Source organism: Neltuma alba, unplaced genomic scaffold, assembly GCF_004799145.2.
Source record: "Neltuma alba isolate B1F8T4 unplaced genomic scaffold, ASM479914v2 tig00000327_pilon, whole genome shotgun sequence".
Lineage (NCBI taxonomy): Eukaryota > Viridiplantae > Streptophyta > Magnoliopsida > Fabales > Fabaceae > Neltuma > Neltuma alba.
In genome coordinates, this window is record NW_021632008.1 from 34,892 (window position 1) to 59,889 (window position 24,998).

The window sequence follows — 24,998 nt, forward strand, 5'->3', positions numbered from 1 at the left end:
TGGTTGTATCGTGAAAAATAAATTTGATTTTCAACCCAGCAAATATATAATAGGATTTAGGTCTTATATTTACCAAAATAAACTCCCTAATTAATAGCCACATTTGGGACTGGAGGGATTATTTTTCATTTCTTTTTGTCCGTGATTCAATTCCATTGTGTAAACCAAATAATCTGGAACATTTATAAAAAAAAATCACCCTGTTTTAAAGATTACAACAGAAGGGCACAAGCGCAAAGGGCCCTAAAGGTCTATATTTGTCTAAAATTTGTTTTTATTTCCATAAGCAGCTACAAAAGATATTTGACATAAATATCTAACTACATGAATCGGAGACCCCATGGTACAAGCAATACAAAGAAAACCCTACATGTGATTACAATACAAAAATCTACGTACCCATGCTTCTTGAGAGGTAGGATTCAGCCAGGGAGAAATTCTTGTCCTTCTGTCTCTTATACTCATTGTAGCGCAGGAAAAAATAACCAAGATAATCGAAATCAATTGGGGACATCCTCGCCTGTTGAGAATGAGAAAAATAAATAAATAACGTTCATGGATATGAATGATTTTGCAGTGTATAACAAGAAAGAAAGGAAGAAAAATTATACCTGAATCAATCCCCATAAAGCCCAGAAAACGTGAGAAACCAATGAATATGTGTTTGCTTCAACATAGAGACTATAGAGATCTTCCTCAGTTACCTATATCATAAAATAAATAATTAATTAATAATATAAATGCAGGAAAGTTGATAACACACTGATTTTTCACGAGATCAGCAGACCCCTCTGTCTAGCAACCACTATACAAGATATGCCTGAGCTAATGTTAAATCAAGTCCACATCTTAATGAGAGCGAGTGATGTAACAAGTCGTGGAAAACCATCAGCCGACAGCACCCCAGGATCCACACCCCAGAACCAACCTAATTTAGTTTTCAGTGCCCAGAGGCCTAAAAAAGTGATCGAGATAGCGAATGATTAGTTTGAGAACCCCCAGAATAGACGTTGGTGTAACATGTACTCACTAATATAAAAGGCAAATTAATTCCATTGATAAGGTTTGAGTATCAATTTCAATCTTCAATGCATTAAAGAGACTGACAGTGTGAAGAATTAGTTAGACAGATGGGTGCATTCTACAGCTAAACTGAGCAGGATCGGCCCAGATTTGTATCGTTTACTAACAGTGTGATTGTGGATGTAATAAACATAATAAACATGGGCTTGTTTAAAAGACAGCATCTCATTATAGATCATTAGCAATCTGCAAAATAAAATAAAATTGATAAAAATTAACCTCGTGTGGTCTGTCAGGTTGCAAGTAATGCCTGAAAAAATGATATTGTTCATCTTTATCTGGGTATCTGCATAAATACAATGGTCAACAACCAATTAGAAAACTGATTAAACAAAAGGGGAGAGAAACAAACAGAATGAGAATAGGTTACAAAGACATACAAGTTGTAGTCACAATCATAGCCCGCATACTCGGCAAAATGGTTTCCAATGTCAAAGCCTCTAAAGTTGTATGATGCATACTCATAATCAATGATGTAAAGTTCATCTGGAAATTTGAAGGAGAAAAATACATCATAATAATAATAATAATAATGAATAAGTTGATCAGTTCAGCATTCTTGCTTCATGTGTGAATGTTGCACTTCATATGCCAGATGTGAACATCAGAGGCATGTCAGTCTCCTTAGTTCTTAGTGGTTTGCTATAAATGGAGATATATGATGCAGAGAATGTGTTTCCTGCATCAAGCACACGCAATAAGTTTTATTGCATGATCACTGTATGGTTCTATCGTATTAGTTCACTTCCATAACTGAAAAAAGGGTGCTATTGTCCGAATCTCGTCATCCTTGCAGTGAAATATTTCATAGAGAAACCATCAAGCAACCATTGAATTACACAATTGAAAAAGCTACTTAAATTTTGGCATGCCAACAGTAATAAGTTCTGGTTTACTCAAGATTTTTTATTAAACATTCACAAATGTTGAAAAGCAAGAAAGAAAGAGAAGGAAGAAACTTGATCTGAAAAAGGGGAATTTATATAATCTCAAGAACTCACATGGTTCATAGAGAAGATGCAATTCAAAGGGACAGAGTAAGGGCAGAGCACTCAAAATATGCAAGATTGTAAAATTAATTATTAATAAGCTCCCTGAAGCATGAGCATACTAACTGCTAATGGTCCTATCAGAAACATACTCGTACTGAACCAATTAGAGTGGACTATTGAATATATTTGTGAATACCTTCCTCTTCATTTATCATTATATTTCCAGAGAGCAAATCATTGTGAGCAAAAACCACAGTTGAAGTCAGCCGATCTGTCAACCCCTGATGCAATATCAAGAAACATATTTCAGTGAAGAGAAGATAATTATCAAATTCTTCATTAACTAAAACTGGTTCAGCCAAGGATTTCACAGTATCATTCACAAAGCGCATTCAGAACAAAGAGAAAAGGATCGAAAAGTATAATGCTTACTACATGCAATAAGAATGCTAAAGTCTGTCCAATCCAGTGATTAGTTAAAAATTGCCTATTCAGGAAATTTATGGAAAGTACAAATACCTTGAGCTCCAAAATTGCACTGTGGACTTCCTGAAATGAAATTGTCTTATAAGTCCTCTGCTTCTCAGCATCATCAAATTCAAGAGCAGATGCTGTAATGAAAAAAAAGCAGCAACTCATATACTTGAAATGTCAAACTTTAAAGCATATATAGTTCACTATCCCTTGGCAGGAGTCAGACTTTAAAAATTCAAGGAGTTCTTTCAAATCTGGCAATAGAAAAAAGTATGTGGGAAATAAGGATCTTCTACTTAATAAAATATGAAATCCAATTATGTGCACATATGCATACAAGAAGACAAAATTCATCAGAACCTCTACTCTTAGGCTGCTTGCATTGCAAAATACATCATTTCGCTTTCAGCAATTGCCACTAATGGGATAAAAAGTAGATCCTAATACACTCAATGAATATTAAAACCCACTTCCATAAGAAAATCAAATATAGGCAGGACAAAGTTGAAGGGTTGCCCGACATTTTGGCCAAAATCAAAGAAAAAGGTCAAAATAGCAGGTCCCAAATATTCCCTCCAGTGCAAAAGAGAAAAAATAGTGAAGGAGTCCACCAAGTTGTAATCGCTCAATCATGAGGCCACTAAATATAGGTAAAGAGGCTGTTAAGGAAAAGAACAGAAGTGGACACCATCAGGAAACGCAGGGGGAGCCAGCTATGGGCAAGAGTTCAGAAAGTGAGCCTCAATCACAGATTATGGAGCAGACTATTATATCAAACGATAGCATAGCAGACCACAAGATACAGGGGAGAATAATGGAAGACCAATATGCTTGAGACACGGGGGAAACTGAGATGTCAGATTTGACAAAGGCGAAGGAAGACATGAACTGCAGTCTGCAAGCATGCAGAAGAGAAAAGCCAGGAAGGCGTGGTGAGGAGCGTATCCCAATTGTCAATAGAAGGAAGAACCTATCTATCACATGGAAGAGCAAGAGAGATGATTGCGGTGGATGATGAAGTGATACTCCAGTATGCTTTTAGAAAAGCAAATAGATGCGCCAATTTGTTTGCGAATGTTGTTCATGATTCATTTTTAGATTTCTACCTATATGATCAACCTTTACCATTCAAAAAAAAAGACAAAAAATCCACGCCAATGAAATTCACTTCAAACAGACGTGACTTGAGTAAGGATTAAAGAGAATACAAAGTCAATCATTAATTACATCACATGAAAGAAAAAAGGACCTTGATTAAAGAACTTGAATATATCATTCCATAACTGAGGTTCCTTAGAACCTGGAACTTCCAACTGATGAAATCTTTTCACTTGTTTTGCAATTTTAGCAACCAGCTTTGGCTCCCTCATCTCTGCCATTAAAATAATCCATAAATGATGTTAAACATGTAGCCAAACAGGCAGAGTTCAAGTGAGCAATATTTATATTCTGAGGTTACATCCCAAATTGTCAGCACATCAGAAAATAAAAATAACTAAAGCTGTACAGGGTGAGGTAAAAATTCAAAATTCAATTCAAAGGTAAGTCCAAGGCTCAATCAATTCAAAGTCTTTATTTCTTGGCAAATATAGGACAATCAAGTAAATCTACTATCAAATTAGCTGTAAATTCAAGGTAATCCAATAAGAAGTCTTCCCATAGATGATAACTATCAGTCAAGAAAAGTAATTTCAATATCTGCTACAGTACAATACATATACAGGGTCTTTAAGAAGTTGCGCAGTTCATAAACCATAAATAATGCAACTTATTTCCCAAACTCCATACAGTGCATAAGCCCACATGTAATTGAAATATGCATGATTTGTGGGGAGAATAACTGTTTAAAGATGTTTTAAGTTTCAGTAAAAAACTTTATAAAGAACCATGAACGCCCACATCAGATGATTTAAATATTACATTGACTTTTCACCAACCAAACGTCACTAGCTGCCCTTACAGCAATTTGTCGAATATGTACCTGATGGAGATAGAGTATGTGCATTGATAAAAGATTGCACCATGCCATTTCCGAAAATTCCAAGCCATTTAGCTCCAAATCCTGCAGCTGAGATGTATTTGGTGGCCTAAACATAATATTTGGCTAACTATTACAAAGTAGGCCAAGCAAGTAAAAATAATGGAGTATATTTGCATAAAAGCAAAAGATTTTTGTGCATTTCTATGCAAATGAACCAAGCTGTGTTTTCTAACATGGATCACCAGTCCCATTAACTCATTGTTGAAGAAGATCAAGTATATAAAAAAAAATTAAAAAAATAAAATTGTTCCCTTGTTTGCAGACATCCTGATTCTAACTTCTGCATTTTTAATGCTAAGTCAGGACAAGGAAATAGTGGTATGAATTGGATATCGCATGTTACATGAAAACAACTTAAATAGAGTAGAAAACTAGTGGAACTCATTCAGCTATTTCAGCACTAGATTCTTATTCCCATCATATAAATGGGAAAAAAGAAAAGAATAGAACGAATTCACTGAACTAACTTTGCTGAAGTCTATTTGTCATAATTGAAGCTCATAGAAGCATATAATAGTTAATAAGAAAAACCTTATGCAATATACAACGGTCAAAATGATTCAATTTCAGTTAGTAGAAAAGGAATCAATAAACAGAAAAGGACACAGAATATCACAATCAGAAGCATTGCCATGAGCATATCTACAGTTTAAGCTATTCTGTGAACTCCAATAGTTCTTTAGCTCCAGTGCAAGATTTACAGGAATGATAAGGGTCAAATTGTCACTGGATTCCAATGCAAGATTAACCACACAATTTAACATTATCATATAGTAGGCAGCCTAACCTGCAATTCCCGTTCACGGTTGATGATATACTCGGTATATGGTCCATACAATCTGATGGTTATCGAGACATCATGACCATTTTCTTCCTTCACCGTAACCTTGAGTACTGGGAGTTATTGATAAACTACCAGTTAGGCCATAGTGCATAAAACAAGGGGGGAAGTAAGCATGAATATGAAGCAATTTAGTTACTTTATTTCTAATTATAAAACTCAATAGAAATTGACGATTTAATTTTTCTTCTGAACTTATTTTTTTGAGTAGCAAAACAATAGAAGTAACTTAGTGTTAATTATATTCTAATAAAAATACCAGTCCAACTTATCTTATTTTAGTCGAAATAAAACACTCAAGCTAATCTTACAAGCAAAGAAACGTTATTAAATAAATAACTAAAAAAACAAACAATCCTTAACTTAAAGAAAAGAAATAAAATAACTTTAGCAAAATCAAACTTTAATTTCCAATACCAATCACTATCGCGGGTAACAATAAGGAAATAACTCACACAAATTTGTGATGCCTCCAGAAACTGTCTCAATATCAAAGCGAGAATCATCCAAATTTGACCACTGCTTGAACATATCCTTGCACAGCTCACTGCAGAATCACAACAAAAGGTAACTACCGCATTTTCTCCAGCTCAGAACTATTATTAGAAAGACGTAAAGATAGCATCTGCATAATAATTGGGGGAACCGGGGGAAGGCAGCAAGCCGGAACTGAATATCCACTTCGAATGAAACCGCAATACATTTTAAGTTACATAGAAGATTTCTTCTGATAAAAATACAACTGAGGGAAACGACAAAATTCACATCCAATTCCAATCTGACTCATATCACCCATATTCTCATATTTAGTGGCAACCAGACGCAAGAATCAACTCAAATAGAAAGCCAAAAAGGAAAAAGGAAAACAAAGAAATCCAAAATAGTAGGACGCAAAGGAGATGCGGACGTTCAAAAAGAGAAAGTGGTGAGTACGAACATGATGCGAGGATTCATTTCAGGAGGAGAGAGGGACGGATCAATCGTGAGAGAGGAGGAGAGAATCTGAGAGCCATGGTCTTGGGGAACTTGGGCGGCAAGATCCATGGCGTCCCAGGTGTTGGCGGCACCCATGCGATTCCCAGTACGAACCAACAAGAAGAACAACAGCGAGAAGAAGAATAAAAAGGATGCCGAGGGAAAGCGAAATCCAGAAACTGGAATCCAAGTTCAAACGCAGAAATTGGAGAGAAGCAGATCCTTCCACTATTTTCTGTGTTTCCCTCTTCTCGGATCCCTCCTCTTTTAAAATTGGCAAATAAAGATATTTTACGCACCACGTGCTTACGTTTTTTTTTTTTTTTTTTAAATAATTGTCATTTCCCCATATGAATATCAATGTACTTCCTCCACATCCTAATGTAATGGTATAGCATGTCAATTCAATTCATATTATCTTCTAAAATTATTATTCATTTTTAAAATATCTCTATTAATTGTATATGTTAAAAAGTTTTTATTTAAGAGTAATCATAATTAAAATAATACTTCAAAAAAATTAACTCATATTTGTTATAAATAACTAATTTTAACTTTTTTTTAATTTATTCAAATTAGTTAAATAAGTCTTATATTGAGGACAGGTAGTATAATTCCATTTGTGCATGAAAAAATTATAATTATAATAATTGTAAATAATGGTAAAAGGATAAATTATATTGGAATACAATTCTTTTAAATAAACTGTTATATAATCTTTATAAAAAGTTAATACTACCTTCACTTCTTAATATAAGAACTTGTTGATTAATTTGAATAGATTAAGAAGATTAGTTAAATTAGTTATTTGTAACAAATAAATGTTATCTTTTCTAAAATATCTTTACTAATCAAATGTATTGGCTAAAACTACCATTATTATAAGGACTATCTTAAAAAAATAGATAAATATGAGAGACAAAGTGGATTGGGGTCTTATAATTAAGACCAAAATAAAAGTCAAATAAGCTTTTATATTAAGAATTGGAAGTAGCTTATAAATAGTGATCAAATTTCATGAATATGGTTTGATTTTCTACTAAGTGTTTTGTGTATTTATATATATATATATATATATATTTTGCCAACCATTTGTATTAATTTTTTAAAACATTTATTTTATTGTTAAGTTTAATTTGTTGCATCACCAAAGTCTATATCTATAAAAATTAAGCAAGTTAAGTTGTTAACCGATACTTAACATTTTAGTTTTATGCTCCATCAGTTTTTAATATAAAACACTTTAAATTACTTCATAAAGATTAAGAAAAGTGTTTAAAAATTATTCATATCATTAAAAAAATTATTACCATTTTTTAAAAATACCTTCCAGTTAAAGTTAATCTATTTTAATTACGTTTAATACTACTCTAATCTCTCTCAATCATCCAATTAATAAGAGCATTTGTGAAAAAGAAAATTTTGATATTCTTGACCTTTTTATAAAATGTCTTGTATTTAATACCATGAAAGTCTTTAAAAAACAATCTTATATTAAAAACCAAAAATCGTATAAATATACATTTTAGTCTTTTTTTTTTTTTGTACCAGCATACATTTTAGTCATTTGGAATTGAAATTGGAGTGGTTTACATAGATTTGAGTACATGCTAGAATATCAAGGAGGGGAAAAAAAAAAGAGTAGATGCTGGAATGAGTTTCACGCCATTATATATTGTAATGCCACTTATTAAAAGCGGGACACAACTTTAAAAAGCTTTTCACCCAGGAAAAAAAAAACTCATAAAAAGCATGGCTTCTAATATATGATTTTCTATATTTTCAATGTTTTGCATTAATATTAATAATATTTTTCTGAAAAAAATTAATAATATAAGTAAAATACTTTAACTTTCCTTATATTTTGCTCTAATTACACTAGCCTCTTCTCTATTTTGAAAATATTCACTTAATTCCAAACCATTAACTCCGTTAAGAATATTTTTAAAAAATATTTTTATTTAAAATTTATATTAAAATAGTTTTTATTTACTAATTTATCCTTCATAATGCTAAATTCTTAAATCTTGGCCAAAAAGTTTTGAAAAATTTAAAATTTTTTCCTCTTCCTTAATTTTATTTTTTATTTTTACAAATAATTATTTGTTTAGTATTTTGTCATATTGGGATAAAAAATTAATCAATTTAGTTAATGTAGGCATAAAAACCTTGAATGGAAGTTTGATTAATTCTGTAAATAAATATATAATAGACTAAATACATTATAAATGTTTCTAACAATTTTTTATTTAAAAATTTTAAATTTTAAATTTAAATGATTTGTATAGTCTCTCAAATTTAAACAATTTATGTTATATGATAAAAAATATTTATTTAATATATTTTCTAGTCATTTAAAAGAGACCTAAATAAATAAGTTTCATTATGCACTGAAAAATTAAAATTAAAAAGTGTTATAATATAATCAAAATTAATAAATTTTATTACATATTAAAAATTTGAAAATACACTATTAAAATTATTTTTTGTTGTATCAAAAATTATTTTTTGACAAATATAAAAGTTTAAATATATGTTAAAGAGGGGTATTTTTGTCAAAATAAAAGTTTAAAAGTCAAACTTAACAGTCACCACAGTTAAATAGAAAGAAATAAAATCTTAAATATACAAGAGAAGCTTATGTAACGTGCATTTTAATTTTAAAAAAAATTTATATACATTTGCAAAACGGAGAGAATGTTTCTGTAATTTAAATGAAATGAAAAAAATAGTTAGAGTATTTTGGAGATGCTAGCATACCCGGCTCATCCCCAAACACAAGGGATGAGGACCCCTGATAATAACAACAATAATAATATTATTTGTATGTTTATTTGAATTAAATTGTATTCATCATCCAAATATTTTTCAGCGGCATCTAGTAATTTAAATTAATTAATTCTTATTACATTCAATATTGTGAAGCTAGTATTCCTAAATTTAATTAATTTTTACTGTATCTAATATCTTGAATCAACTTAACTCAAATTAAGAATTAAGAAATTAATACCCCTTCATTCCTTAATATAAGACCTAATTATTGAGTTAATTTTGATTCTAAATATAAGACCTATTTTTCATAATTATTAATTTTTTCTAAATTACTCCAATAGATACTCCTCAACCATAATTAAGAGAAAAGGAAGGAATGATATCAAGAAAGATAATTATGATATTTTAAGAAAAATATATCATATTTTTTATAACTAACTAACTTATCAAATTTTTTTATCTAATTAAATTAGTTAAATATGTGTTATATTAAAAATGAGAGGAGTAAAGAGCAAGAACTACTTTGTTTTTTTTGGAAAAAAAGTAGATGGATCATTCCAAATGCTGACGTTTGGGTGAGCATTTCCTAATTCCTGGGCACGGATTCGATGAGTAGGGAATATAGATTCCCGCATGTGCTGTCACTCAATAATCAACATAGGTCACTTTTGAGACACCTCAGCCACAAATAGTGGGCCCATTGACAGAAAGTAGACCTTTTCAAACTCGCGTAGATTACAAGGCTACGAAAGCTCGTAAGATTTTTCTAATTATTATTATTTCTTATTCTTATATAAGAATTTATTTAGTTTTGTTTTAGTTTTAAATATAAAATTCTAATACTCTACATTTTATCTCTTATATTTATTTATTTTTTTAAGGTAGTCCTTGTAATAATAATTTTAGTCAATATATTTGATTAGCAAAGATATTTTGAGAAAAATAATACCTATTTATCACAAACAACTAACTTAATTAATTTTTTTAATCTACTTAAATCAAGTAACTAGTTTTGATATTAAGGAGTGAACGCAGTATTATTTAGATTAGATTTATACTTTGTGCCTCCCCAACGTTGTTGATTTGAAAAGAATGGGGCCATGGTGGATTTTACTTGTTTGTGAAGCAATTGAACATGGAAAACGTCAATAATAATGACCAATTAGGAGCATGGTATTATAATCTAATCTGTATTTTTCCATCATATCATTGATCTCCTTTTCTGACTTAGTTTTTTTAAAGTTTTTGTATACATCAACTGGATTAGATTTTATATTTTTTTTGGAGTTTAAAACGACATACTGTTTTAAGTTTAAAAATAATAATAACAGTTAGTCAAATTTTTGTCTTAGTAACTCTATTTTTATTATGCATGTTTAATTTACTTGTAAATTAATATTTTTATTTAAAAATTAATATCTTTGAAATTATACATAAATTTTTATTTTTATAATTAAACTATATTATTTTAATTATGATTGATTGACCCCAATTTAATCAGTAATTATGATAAAATTATGGACTCTTGAATTATTTTCTCTCTTGATTTAATGATGATTACAACTTTCAATAGTCTTACCTTGATTAGGAGTACCAAAACTTTTGGAAAAAGATGATTTACTTTTATTTTGGCTCAAAAAACAATATGATTTCTGAAGAGTCAGAACATTAATTTTACAAGTATTTTATATTAATCTTAAAATAGCTTTTGTAATTAAGTCTCACAGACCTCATTTAAAATTAATATATTTATTGTTTAAACAAAGGGCATCTACATGGAGGAGCAATTAAAGAATTGATCGCCAACAATAATACAAGTGGCAGATGGCACAAACGAGTAATAGCAAAAAGGTTTTTCTTGTTTTCATCAATGAAATGGAATCCAACGAAGCACCACATTTTTTTTTTTAACCAATGAAGTACCGCATTGACCTTTCATAATTTGTAAAGATATTACTCTTTCTATCCTTAATATAAGGTATAATTATTAAGATAATCTTAATCTTAAATATAAGATTTATTTCTCATATTTATCAATTTATTTTAAATTATCCCTATTGATATTTTCTTAACTATAATCAAGTAGGAGAGAAAAGGTAGATATTAAAAAAGATGATTATGTTATTTTAAGAAAAATATGTCATATTTCTTATAATTTACTAACTTACTTAACTTTTTTAATTTAATTAAATTAGTTAAATAGGTGTTATATCAAAAATTAGAAGAATATAATCTTAATAATAATAAATTAAGAAAGTTGGCGATTCATTAATCGTTGTGTTTTTAGTAAACAACTTTTTTATAGTAAGCTTTTTAGGATTTTCTCACCTTTTTTCAATTTTATTTATGTTCGTGTATAACTGTTATTACATAACTTTTATTCGGCGGTGAAATTGTTATAGACTTTCAATAGATATTTTCAATTTTAACATACAAGTTATATAAATAATTTACGAAAAAATTTTTTGTCAACAGATAATTTATAAAAATTAATAAAATTAATTAAGTAAATTATTGGGAAAAATCATAAAAAAAAGACCTTGAGAATTAAAAAATTACACATAGAAACCCGTTTATAAAAATTGTTGTTATTTGCTTATTAAATATTGTCAAAACCAATACTAATGTTGTAATAGATACATATTTGCAATCTTTTTATTCCCAAGGTGTTATAAATATTACAATATTAAGTGTAGATGTCCATAACCTTCTAAGAGTTGTCTTTTGGGATTCCACATTTGAAGCCTATAACCTACAACATGAATGGTTTCTTGGAAGTTTCTTATGATTAATACTCATAACCTCTAAATGTTACATATCCTATAATTATGTAGATTTATTCCTTGTTGTAACTCTTGAAAAGAATTTAAGGACTTGTGATCTATAAATAGTAAGTATCAAGTGATGGGACGTTTGAAATCAATAAAAGATTACTTCATATTCCTTCTCCAATTCTCTCTTATATATCTTCTCTATCCCTCTCATGTCAATTTCTTGTATTCCTTTTATTTGATAATACGTTATCAACACAAGTTTACTCTGAAGATTTGAGGCATATTTTCGTAAATTGATATATTCTTATAGTATATAATAATAATTCTCTCTATTAACTTCCCTTTACTAAATTAATTTTTTTATCCTATTATGATGTGCAATTTTACACTTTCTATACATTTGCTATATATTATGTTGTTTTGTGTTATTTATTAATTTATTCTTTCTATACATTTTAATTTTGTTATCTCCCATTGTATTATTGTGTTATTTATTTTATTTATTTTTCAATAATTCTTGCTATATTGTTTGTTTACATATATCTATCAGGTTTATATTATGTCACATTATTATGTATATGATTATATAATGTTATTTATATTTGGATTTATTTGTTATTTATGTTTGATTATGAATTTGAATTTATTTAATTTTATCACAGTATTATTTTAATTTTATTTTATTGAATAGCTAGAAGCCATAATACTTTTTATCCTATGATTAGATGAATAGAGGTCACGTCACTTTTGTTATAAAAAAAAAATACTGTGGGTGCCTTTAAAGGGCATGACAAGAAAAATCTATGGTACTTTGATAATCTAATGGTGACAAGTGTCAGAGCTTTGAGAGGCTACATGGTGACAAATATCAAATCCCTGAAAGCTAATGGTTCAAACATCGCAAATGGCATAAAAAAGTTTTATTTAAAAGATTTCTAATATATTCCTGAAGACTAATATTTGGATAAATTGATTATGTGCTATTTAAAGCAAGGAACATGTCTATAAGAGTGATAAAGAACATGGCCACATCGTATCAATATAATTAATAATTGAATGGCAATAATCTTTAGTCTTGGCTATTGATGAGGAGATATTGATACCTCTATAGTCAGAAACAATTATGAGCAAGTAATATCATATGATTGGAAATCATATAGAGAAACATATGTATCAATCCATTGAAAGTAAGTGTTAAAATTGGTTATGAAACTAAAAGATGAGGAGATATTATGAAAAAATATTAAATATAGTCATGATGCCCAAAGCAATATCTTGTGAAGAAATATATTCAAAGTACTTAAAGTTAAAAAAAAAAAATAATAATCATAAGCCCAGAAGGCTATATCGATAAGGCCCTATGATATTATTTTAAATTTCTTGTTATTGATTGGTAGAAGCATATTATTATAAGTATTTGATTTTGAGGTATTGATAAATATTCCAGGAGTGATACGAAACAAAATATACTAAAAAGTAGTTATTAGTCATTTTGAAGTATTAATTTATTGTGCCTATTTATTTGCATATTTAACAATAGGAAATATGAATATAGTTTATTTTCATATTTGTAAGAATGGCTGATCACCCAAGAGCGAGGTGAATTGGGTGTTAATTAAAATTAAAAATCTTTTCGCAATGTAATGAAATTCATAAGAAATTCTGAGTATAAAAACAATGAATTGACATAAGTATAATCACAGTAATAAAATGGTTTGGTTGGAAATATAAAGAAATAAGGGAAGAGAATATGCAAACTGTGATTTATCCTGATTCGGTTCTTACTAACCTACATCCAGTCCCAAGCTCCTCCTGAGATTTTCAATCTACTATCTCCCTCAAGTTTAACATGAGTACTTGAGAACCACTATAACCACAAGTTTGATCTAGGCACTTGTGACGCCACTTACAATCCTTAGACTAATCAGTCTATTCAACAGTAACCTCACACTGAGATAAATACTCCCCCTTACACACCGTAAGGATACAATTTGATAATGATAATGAAGATTGAATATTTCTTCTCTCAAAGAAGTGATAGATGAATCTTAAGCATGTTTGGGAAACTCTCCTCTTTATCTTATGAATACATATGTTACAGTCTTTGAAGTACAGAGAAAGAGAGTTTTCTCTTGGAGCTCTAAATAAGAATATGTTGATTCGGCATTTTAGCATTTGATGTTGTAAGCTCAGACTCTTCTTCTTTTTCTTGTTTTGAATGCTCTTTTATTTATAGATGATGTTGGGTACTTGACCGTTGGGCATTTTCTTCCCATTTGGCTTGAAGAATATGACCGTTGAAACTAGCCGTTAGAAGCTTCTAACAAAAGCCGATTCTTCACATCATAAATTCATTGTGGCTCCTTACCTAAAATAATCTTCCTCAAATCAAGTGATAAGTATCTGATAATCTTAGAAACAATAAGTTGGAAAACATGGAATCAATCTTCAGATATTCAGAAAGTAAGATGAACTTACTTGATCGATGCCCTGATCGATAATCCTTTGATCAATCATATTATCGATTAATTATAGGAGAAATAGACTTAACAGATGTATGCATTTATCGAGTAATTTATGGATCAACAGATGATCGAACATGTGATCGATAACTAATGAAACATGAATGCAATGAGCTTTAAATGAATTATGCAAGGATAATCTTTTTCAAGTTACGTTTACCTTCGTATCCTTTCAATAGAGAGTTATGTGTAAAAGGAAGGCTGAGAAAAGTTTAAAGATAAAAAGATAAAAGATTTTGAAGAACATCATGAATAGCTGTTATGAAATGAAATGATTCAATGATTGAATAAATGATCAAAAAATGTTTAATTGATCATATTATCGATAAGGCTAAGTATAAGAGAAATATATTTTCAAAGTGTGTTGATCGAATACTTTATCGATAAACGGTTGATAGGAGAAATGATCGATGAAAAGTTTTAAAGAGATTTTCACAGTAAAGTTACCAAATATAAGATGATCGAGTAAATAATCGATTAATGATTAATCGATTAAGTGTTCGATAAATGATCGTTGAAATCTTATTTCAGAAAAGACTAGGAAAAAATCATTGATCAATCACGTTATGTGAAAACAGAAGTTTCAGAAGACTGGATGATCGATCATTTTATCGATAAAGTGGTGATTGATCAGGTGATCTGAAAATGGCTTAAAACAAGTAAGTGCAGTGAAGGTGATGATAATCGATCATTTGATCGATAAATGACTAATCGATCAATTGATCGATTAAAGATGTTGATAGAGTACTCAAACAGAACACATTATCAATAAAATCAAGAAGTTATCATGTAAATTTTAGAACAGTTTATCGATAATTCATTTATCGGTAAAGTGATCGATAAATGGTAAATTAACCAGACAATAAAGTGAGTACGAAGATTTTACCATTTATATGTGTTCTCATTGATAACTCGTTAATTGATCAAGTGATCGATAAATCTTTTGTTATGAGTGAGGAAGTTCAACCTTTTTCCTGACAGCTTATCGATCAACCAATAATTGATTAAGTAATCGATCATTTCCTGCAACATCTTATATTAAGCAGTTATACCAATGATCGATCAATCTAGCAAGGTATTGAGCAGAGCAAATTATCCATCACGTAACTTAACAGTATATAATTTCAGATTGTGATCCAAGAGATGATCGGATAAAAGCTTAACAGTTATTTAGAGAAACTTACAATTTGTCTGATGGCTTATCAAAAACCTTGTTTATCAATCAAGTGATTGATAAATACATTTATCCATAACGTTATCCGAAAACCATTTATCCAACAAGTTATTGATAAAACCTTAATAATGCATATAAAGATAAAAGAGAAGAATTGAAGGGATAGTACCAGTAACTCGATAAAGTGATCGAGTACGTAGTTGGTCGATCAGGCTCGAGTAACATCTGATAATGACTTTTTATTTTCTCATTTCTTCTAGTGCTTTCACTCAATAATATGTTTGAGTAGCATGTTGCTCGAGAGCTTAATCAATCAATGTAGAACTTCTGGTCTTTGCCTCAATAAATTTGAATTCTGATTCAAGCAAAACGAAGGTCAATTTTGAGTCATCATGAATCTTCCAATTCAACTCTAAATTTTGGAAATGACCTATCCCCAGAAAGCTATTTGAGTCTACTTTCTAATGCAATAATAACCACCTCAAAATTTGTTGTATTTGCAAAGTTATCTTCATCACAGTGACTGAAGGTCGGAATAAAGGTGTTAATCCTTACTGTAATGTTTTGAACAACATATCTCTCTCATATGAAACTCTTTAAAGTTGATTTTGGTGTCCATGAACCGTGTTCTAAGTCTAGTTTCATATGAATTAAGTTTCACCTCAAACAGATTTGTGGTTTAAGAGATATTAGAGAAATACTGAGCCTATGTCAGAGCTGAATGAAGAACAGAGCATAACAGAATATGTGTTTGCTCGATAAATTGATCGATAAGTCTCTAATCGAGTTCTTGATCGATAAATGCCCTTGAAAATCACCTCTGAAGCTTATTTTCAATGTTTATATGAAGGGTGGCTCAATATATGATGATATAACTTTCGGTTTGTGCATTTTAGCTTCCGATTGAACCATTCATACTTCTAATTAAGCATAGCAACCTTCAATATCAAATCTATGAATTTGAATCTTGATATTTCCATTTGATCTTGCAAGTTCTTCTTTTCTCAATCTCTCTTCTTCTTCCTCCTCTTGATCATTCTCCATAACTCAAAGTTCAACATAGTAACTCCTTTCTTTTCTTGAGGAAACTACACAAGATATTAAGTACGATAGTTAGTCAAAATATGAGATAAATAATTTATGTAAACTTTTTGCTCTATTACATGACATCATCAAAACTAATTATCATATCTAACAATATTAATAGAATAGCCTAAAAGATGGTTATATTAGGATATTGATATTTTATTGTGCCCTTTGTGTGAAAATTAAATAAATGATATATTATTCATATCTTGTTAATTTATATCCTATTCATATGATCTTATTTAATATTAGTTTGAATGGTTTATTATGATTTATTGATAATAAATTTTATTATTAGTATTTGAAGTTATTTTGAATTTGACTAAATAAGAAATTAGTTGAGAAAGAAAAATTAAACATTTATATAATATGCAAGTATTTTTCCAAATGACATATTTTGAATGTTGCAAATTAAATAAATGATATTACCTCGAGTCCTAATTATAAGACCTCATTTATAGTCTACAAACGAGGTGTTATAATTAGGGATTATAATAAGGTCTTATAATTAGAACCGTAAGTAGCATATGGTATCTTGATTATTGTTAAAAAATTCTGAACAATACATTCAATTTTACACTTTATTCTCAAAAAGTTTATTTTAAAGGATCATCTACATTTTATGTTCCTTTTAGCTATATAAGTTTGCTTATGAAAAGAAATTAAGCATATGCAAATAATAATTATAATTTTAAGAAAATTTTATGGATATTGGATTAGTTTAAATATCATTTAATCTTCGAAGTTTTAAATGTTTTGAAATAACATAAAAGAAAATTGGATATTTATATTCCTCTATTCTAACGTTAAGAGGCATGTTAATTCTTAATTTTTTTTTTGAAATGATGAATCATTGATCTTATATATTTAAATTGAATCAGTCTTGTTGTAACATTTGTGAGAAAAATAAAAATCACATATTTATGTCACATTTAAATTGAGAGAATGAAAAGTTGCTTAACTTTATGAGAAAATTTATTATAAATAGTTGATATTGATTTTGATTGGTTGGACAAAATCATGTTCGCAGTAGGTGTAAATTATATATATATGTATGTATATTGCAAGTTAAATCTAAGCTGAATTTGTGATGTAGAACAAGAAAGGATTGGAAGGGATGAGAAGTTAGAGAAGAGAGGAGAAGCAGAGAAGTAGGGAGAATGGGAGAAAAACTTATCGATAAATTCTAAAATGCCAAGTCTGATTACAAACTGAAACCCTAAACTATAAATAAAAGAAAGAAATAAAATAAATAAAAGAAATAAAATGAGGGGAGTGGGGAAATGGGGTGAGTGGAGTAACTACCCACGATCTAAAATACATAAATAATTAACAAAATAAAAAATAATAAAAATAATTAATTAGTTAAATTAAATCTGCATCATTTCTCCCCGGGTTGGAAGAACTCGCCACTGGAGAGTTGGACAGCTGGAAGTCATCAAGGAAGGCGGGGTCTATATGACGGAATTCATCCTCAATGAGCCACGTGGTGTCTGCATCATTGTAGCCTTTCCAACGAACAAGGTAACGACTGATGGGACCTGCTGGAGTGGATATCGTCTGCTCATCCATCACGGTGTCAATGGCTTGGGCGGGTGGCGCAACCTTAGGCAACGGTGGAGTTGGGGCTTGGTGGGTCCGAGTACCTGCAGCATCATTAGAAAACAAAGGGGGCGGCTCGAAAGTGCCCCGATAAGGAACAAGATCCTCAATATTAAATACTAGACTGGTAGCCATATCTGGAGGTAACTCTAATAAATATGCATTAGGCCCTAACTTCTTGGAAATGCAAAATGGGCCAGAAGCACGGGCATGCAGCTTCTTGTAAGGCCTCTTTGGGAAACGCTTAGGCCGTATGCGAGCCATGACAAGGTCGCCAACATCGAACTCCTGGTGACGTCGATGGACATCGGCAGCTATCTTATACCTGTCATTATTTAAAGTTAACTTATGCCTAACCTCAGCATGAATATCATGAAGGCGATGTGCAAAGGTCTCGGCGGACTCAGAAGGGCAAGCATACAGGGGAAGGGGAACAAGGTCAATAGGCTGCTTTGGGTTGTAACCCTGAACAATTTGGAATGGGCTTTTGCCAATGGATCTATTGACCGAGTTATTGTAAGCAAATTCAGCTATAGGCAAGACTAAATCCCAGTTACCAGGCTTATCACCAACTAAACTACGGAGTAGGTCACCTAAGCTACGGTTAGTTACTTCAGTCTATCTGTCAGTCTGAGGGTGGAAAGCAGACGAGAACTTCAATTGTGTCCCGAAGAGCTTCCAAAGGGTCTTCCAGAAGTAGCTGACAAACTTGACATCCCTATTAGAGACAATCGTAGTAGGCAAACCGTGAAGACGCACAACCTCTCGAAAGAAAAGCTTTGCCAGATGTGATGCATCGGTAGTCCTACTGCACGGAATGAAATGTGCCATCTTTGAGAATCTATCAATCACAACTAAGATAGATTCGTGCCCTCTCACTGTCAACCCAAGCACGAAATCCATGCTAATGTCCTTCCAAGGTGCCTCAGGAATAGGAAGAGGCGTGTATAATCCAGTATTCCTCTTCTTTGCCTTAGCCGTATGGCACGTACGACACTGGGAAAGGATTTGAGCAACATCACGCTTAAGGGAAGGCCAATAGAACCTATCTTCAACTAGGGCTGTAGTCTTTTGAACACCGAAGTGTCCTGCTAATCCTCCATTATGCAATTCCCAAACAAGAAAATCGCGTAGTGACGTGTGGGGAATGCACAATCTCGACCCACGGAACAGGTAGCCATCATCGATAAGGAAATCCACATGATCGTGGCGGTTGCCATCTTTAACCTCGTTATAAATGATACCAAAGTCAGGACACAAGGTGTACTCATCCTTGAGCCTATCAAAGCCCACGACACTAACCGTCAGAGTGTTGAGAACGTGGATTCTTCGGCTAAGAGCGTCAGCTACTTTGTTCTCTACCCCTGGGTGGTGCTTGACCACGAAGGTAAACTCCTGAATGAATTCGCTCCACTTGGCATGTTTGGCATTCAAATACCGTTGGGAGCTAAGGAACTTGAGAGATTGGTGGTCTGAGTATATGACAAACTGTTGGGGAAGGAGGTAGTACTTCCAATGCTCCAAAGAGCGAACAATGGCGTAGAACTCTTTGTCATACGTGGAGTACTTTTGCTTGGCCTCATTGAGCTTCTCATTGAAGTAGGCGATAGGGTGGCCTTCTTGGCTGAGAACGCCTCCAATCCCAAACCCGGATGCATCGTAAGCAACTTCAAAGCACTTGTTGAAATCAGGTAAAGCCAGGACAGGAGCACTCGAGAGTTTCTTCTTAATAGTGCTGAAAGCTGTGGAGGCCGTGGGAGTCCAGTTGAACTTATCCTTCTTCAGGCAGTTAATTGGAGACATAAGTGTGCTGAAGTCTCTGATGAAACGTCGATAGAAGGATGCAAGCCCATGGAAGCTACGTGCTTCCTGCAGTGTCTACGGTTCTGGCCAATCTTGAATAGCTCGGACTTTTACAGGGTCTGCAGATAAGCCTTGTTCCGAGACAATGAATCTAAGAAACGTAACTTGATTCTGTAGGAAGGAGCACTTTGGTAGGTTGAGATAAAACTTCTCCTTCCGAAGGGTTAGAAGCACCTGTCTAAGGCGATGTAAGTTGTCGTCTCTGGACTTACTAAAAACCAGAATGTCATCAAAGTAGACAACCACGAACTTTCCTAGATAGGACCGTATCATATGCGTCATTACTCACATGAATGTGCTCGGGGCGTTTGTTAAGCCAAATGGCATAACGAGCCACTCTATAGTCCATCTTGCGTCTTAAACGCAGTTTTCCACTCATCTCTTAGTCTGATTCGAATATGATGGTAACCACTGCAAAGATCGAGCTTGGAGAACCATTTAGATCCAGATACTAAATCAAGCATGTCCTCTAACCTAGGGATCGGGAACCTATACTTGACAGTTATCTTGTTGATGGCTCGACTATCAACACACATTCTCCATGAGCTGTCTTTCTTTGGAGTCAGAAGGGCAAAGACAGCACAAGGACTGAGGCTATGCTGGATATAGCCCTTCTCAAGCAAGCCGTTAACCTGACGGTTGAGCTCTTCCCGATCTTTAGGGTTCATCCTATAGTGTGGAAGGCTGGGGAGCTGTGATCCTGGAACCAAATCGATCGCGTGCTGGATGTTCCTCATGGGTGGCAAGTCAGGAGGTAACTCCTCAGGTGTAACATCTTTAAACTCATCCAAGAGTTGGGTCACTTCTTTTGGAAGGCTGTCAGGTGTTGGTGTAGGAGGAGAGAGGACTTTGGAAACAACGACAAGGATGACATCAACCTCTCTACTTTCTTCGATGAACTGCTTCTCCATAAGGAGGTGAAGGTTGATAGGCTTAGAGGTCGATCCTTTCGTGGGGGCTGGACCCTTTGCTTTAGGCTCAAGCTTCACAGGACGAAGTAAGATGGTCTTGCCCTCATGCTTGAAGATGTGGTTGTTTGCTCGGCCCTGGATAGTGACATCATGGTCATATAGCCACGGGCGTCCTAAAAGAATGTGAGACACATCCATAGGGATCACGACACACAAAACATCTTCCTTATAGTCGCCCAAATGGAGTGGGACACGACATTGCTGAGTGATAAGCAATGAAGTGTTGTCGACCCATGCAACTCTAAAAGGCTTAGCAATTTGCTCTGTCTTAAGTCTAAGACGAGCAACACCTCGACTAGAGATCACATTCCTTTCACTTCCACTATCAATAACCAACTTGCATGACTTATCACCGCACTTCACGAAGGTGTGGAAGATGTTGTTCCATTTCCATGAGTCATCTGGCATTGGGACAGTCAGGAGGCATCGCATCACTCCAAGATGACTTGATAGCATGTCATCACAATTAATTTCTTCGTCCACATCAGAAGGAATATCGACAGGGTCGATGATGACATTTGGCTCTCTCTCGAGTAGTGCATCATCTTGAGATTCGATAAGCAACACACGTTGCGGGCACTTTGAAGCAATATGTCCCTTAGAGTGACCACTTGAAACACTCTATCGATGAGCTACCTGTGCGAGCATTTGAGATTGATGACTCTCTTGGTCTAGAAGCGCTTGGCCTTGAAAGTTGTTGACTTACCCGTTGATTGGCCAAAACAGCAGAGTTGCGTATTAGACGAGATTCTAATCCAGAGAAGTTGGGACTCCTGAAGGAGGGATACTTAGGTAGGGAGTCAATGTCGATAGCCTTATGATATGCTTCCTCTAAAGTGTAATGATGGTTTACTCTGAGCTCCCTCTGTATGTCATCCCTAAGGCCGCTGATGAACCTCTTAATAACCACAAAACTCGGCTCATTTAAGTCATTGCGGATCAGAAGGTCATCGTATCAAGAGACGTAGTCGGCTACCGATAAGGTTCCCTGCTTGAGGCTGTTCAATTGGTTGAAAAGCGTGCTTCAGTGACTGACTGGCACGTACTTTTCCTTAAGCTTCAACTTCATCTCCTCCCAAGTAGTGATAGGAGGTTGCCCTAAGCGTTCAAGGTTCGCTTGGACGCACTGCCTATACTTCCTTGTAGATCCTACGAGCTTCATCTTGGTAAAATGAACACGCTGTATGTCACTCATATTGTACCACTCGAAGTAGTCGTCCATGGTGGCTAACCAATCAAAGAAGGCATTCGCGTCTAAACGTCCATCAAAGTCAGGTGCCTCAACTTTAACCCTCTTCGTTGCATCATCATTGTAGTCTTGCCGAGGGGTGTCTCGGTATCGTCTGGGTGGCGACGGCTCTCGTCCATACCTAGGACGCGTGGCGTATCCTCCATAGGCTTGTCGGTTTGCAACATGGGATTCGTAGCGAGCCTCTCTCCCTTGCTCATCCCATGGGTTGTCCTCTTCCTCGAACTGTGGGGGAAGGGTCTCAACGTGTAGGGGTTTAGTCTGCGAGTTATGCGGACCTATAGACAGTTGGGAGCCTCTAGTGTGAGATGGTCCAACAGTGTCGGGCTTAAGGTGCGCTTGATTGGTCTCAAGGACATTTCCAAGAATCCATTCTGCACCCTTATTAAAGACCTGCCTATTAATCCTTAGGAGAGAATCCCTAATCTCCTACTGGGAGGTCCTAAGCTCTTAATTAGCTACCTCAAGCTCCTGAGTAGTGGTTCTAAGCTCCTGACACTGGGAGTTATATTCTTGCTTAATCTCGGCCAAAGAGTCCTTAAGGCATTTGGTAAGTTCATTCAGTTTAGTTCAAAGGTCTGAAGTCTCTGGTCCATTTGGGATTGAAGGGAGCTAACACGAGGTTCTAAAGATTGAAGTGCTTGGTCTAAGGTGTCTTGTCTATTTTCAATATCACGAATAGTTATGCAATAGATAGACGAAAGCTAACAACAAATAATGAAGCAAGTAAAGAGCTACTAATAAAATGAAAATAAATTGTCTCTCTCTCTGTTTTTTTTTGCCTTCTTTTTTTTTCTCTTTTTTTTTCTTTTCTTTTTTTTAATGATAATAATATAACCAAATTAAACAAATGGAAATGCCAATACAGTAAATAATAATCAATAAAATGGAAAAAGCAAAATAGTAACCTCCAATATGTCAAACTAGTCACAGTAAGTTAAAGAGAGGGTCAATTGCACCTTACCAGTACACTAAAAGAGACTAGAAAATTACCCCAAAGTGTCTAAATGATTATGTGGCTGAAGTGAAAATTTTGACAAAATCTGGGTCCAGAAGTGTAATTTCCTCGAATGAATTGGGTCAGACTGCAAAATTTCAAAATATGGGGCGAATTCAAAATTTTCTGGAAAATATGGGTCAAAATGTGTAATTTTCGCTAAAAACCAAATCTGGAACTGTAGAAGCACGGAGGCGCGTGGATCTCACACTTAGAGACTATGATGGCACGTGGAGGACTAGTGAAACGCAGGGAACAGGCCGCCTTCCTCGAGGCGGACTTAATGGTGGTTGTTTCACGCTGATCGGATGCCCGACGAGTGAGAACTGGGCCTCCAAAGTGACGCCTACGGTGACGTTGCGCAGAGGGAGTTTGGTTGGATCATGGAGGCTGTTTCCGATGGTTTTTGGTTGTGAAACCTTGAGATCTGGACGAATTGTTGCCTACGGTGAGAATGGAAGTGACGGCGCGGTGAACGATCGTCCGAAAATGAGCAAACAATGGTGAAGGGGCGGCGGCTGTGGGTGGTTTTGCAACAAGGGCGTGTTTGGGGATTGAAAAATGAGTTTGTAAAAAGTAGAATGAAGCAATCAACCAGGCTCTGATGCCAAAATTGATGTAGAACAAGAAAGGATTGGAAGAGATGAGAAGTTAGAGAAGAGGAAGAAGAAGAGAGGAGAAGCAGAGAAGCAGGGAGAACGGGAGAAAAACTGATCAATAAATTCTAAAATGCCAAGTCTGATTACAAACTGAAACCCTAAACTATAAATAAAAGAAAGAAATAAAATAAATAAAAGAAATAAAATGAGGGGAGTGGGGAAGTGGGGTGAGTGGAGTAACTACCCACGATCTAAAATACAAAAATAATTAACAAAATAAACAATAATAAAAATAATTAATTAGTTAAATTAAATCTGCATCAATTTGTCTCCTTATTCTTCTCAAATTACTTAGTTCCTGAAGAACTACGTGTAAAAATATTAATATAGTTTCTGAAGAACTAATACATATTTTTTTTAGGAGTGGATAAGAATTGATGGTAAAAAAATATGACCCATTAATCTACATCAGAATTTCAATTCTCCAAAGAGTCTGAAAAGTAATAGATCAATTGAATTAAAATCCATAATTATATATGAACTAGGAAGTACTTAGACTTTCAAGTAAGTGAGGTTATTGGCCTATTATATGGTAGTCACTGTTTTTGAAATACATTAATAATAAGGAAAACATATTTGTATGACTCACACATGAGGAGGAAACTGTTGAAATACAAGTGTAAATTGATGTTGAATAAAGTTTTACTAATATAAGAAACTTGTTACAGTAAACCAGAAGTTTACTCGTCCAATTAGATTTATAGTTAGTGTGACTTGTTTGATTATCATGAATACTATATATGATGTAACAAATTATTAATAATTATGTATTGACATTCATTGAAGAACCAAAAGATTCTTCATAAATAGCCAACATATTATATGATTCAAGAATTCATATACTACTTATTCTCAAAGAAAAATTGATTATGTTGATATCACTAGTTATGATGTGGAACGGATCTCTACATTTATGAAAACAT

At 33.2% G+C, this 24,998-nt stretch overlaps 1 protein-coding gene across 1 annotated transcript; it reads right to left on the reverse strand.

Moving 5' to 3' along the window:
- Positions 1-391: 391 nt before the first annotated feature.
- Positions 392-6,650, reverse strand: LOC114722166 (probable ethanolamine kinase). The gene is made up of 11 exons (XM_028908158.1): positions 6,369-6,650; positions 5,887-5,978; positions 5,378-5,484; positions 4,531-4,636; positions 3,799-3,921; positions 2,595-2,686; positions 2,272-2,356; positions 1,464-1,569; positions 1,303-1,369; positions 612-704; positions 392-520 (listed from the first exon to the last, which is right to left on the reverse strand). The coding sequence occupies exons 1-11, from the start codon at positions 6,500-6,502 to the stop codon at positions 392-394; spliced, it is 1,134 nt and encodes a 377-aa protein (XP_028763991.1). The 5' UTR covers positions 6,503-6,650.
- Between the last annotated feature and the right edge of the window lie 18,348 nt (positions 6,651-24,998).

Excerpts from the sequence above, each read along its gene's own strand:
- LOC114722166 (XM_028908158.1), bottom strand. The coding sequence starts at position 6,502 with ATGGGTGCCGCCAACACCTGGGACGCCATGGATCTTGCCGCCCAAGTT. Across the intron at positions 3,922-4,530 it reads ACATACTCTATCTCCATCAG|AGATGAGGGAGCCAAAGCTG; the intron begins GTACATATTCGA and ends TTTTAATGGCAG. Across the intron at positions 1,370-1,463 it reads TATGATTGTGACTACAACTT|ATACCCAGATAAAGATGAAC; the intron begins GTATGTCTTTGT and ends GTATTTATGCAG.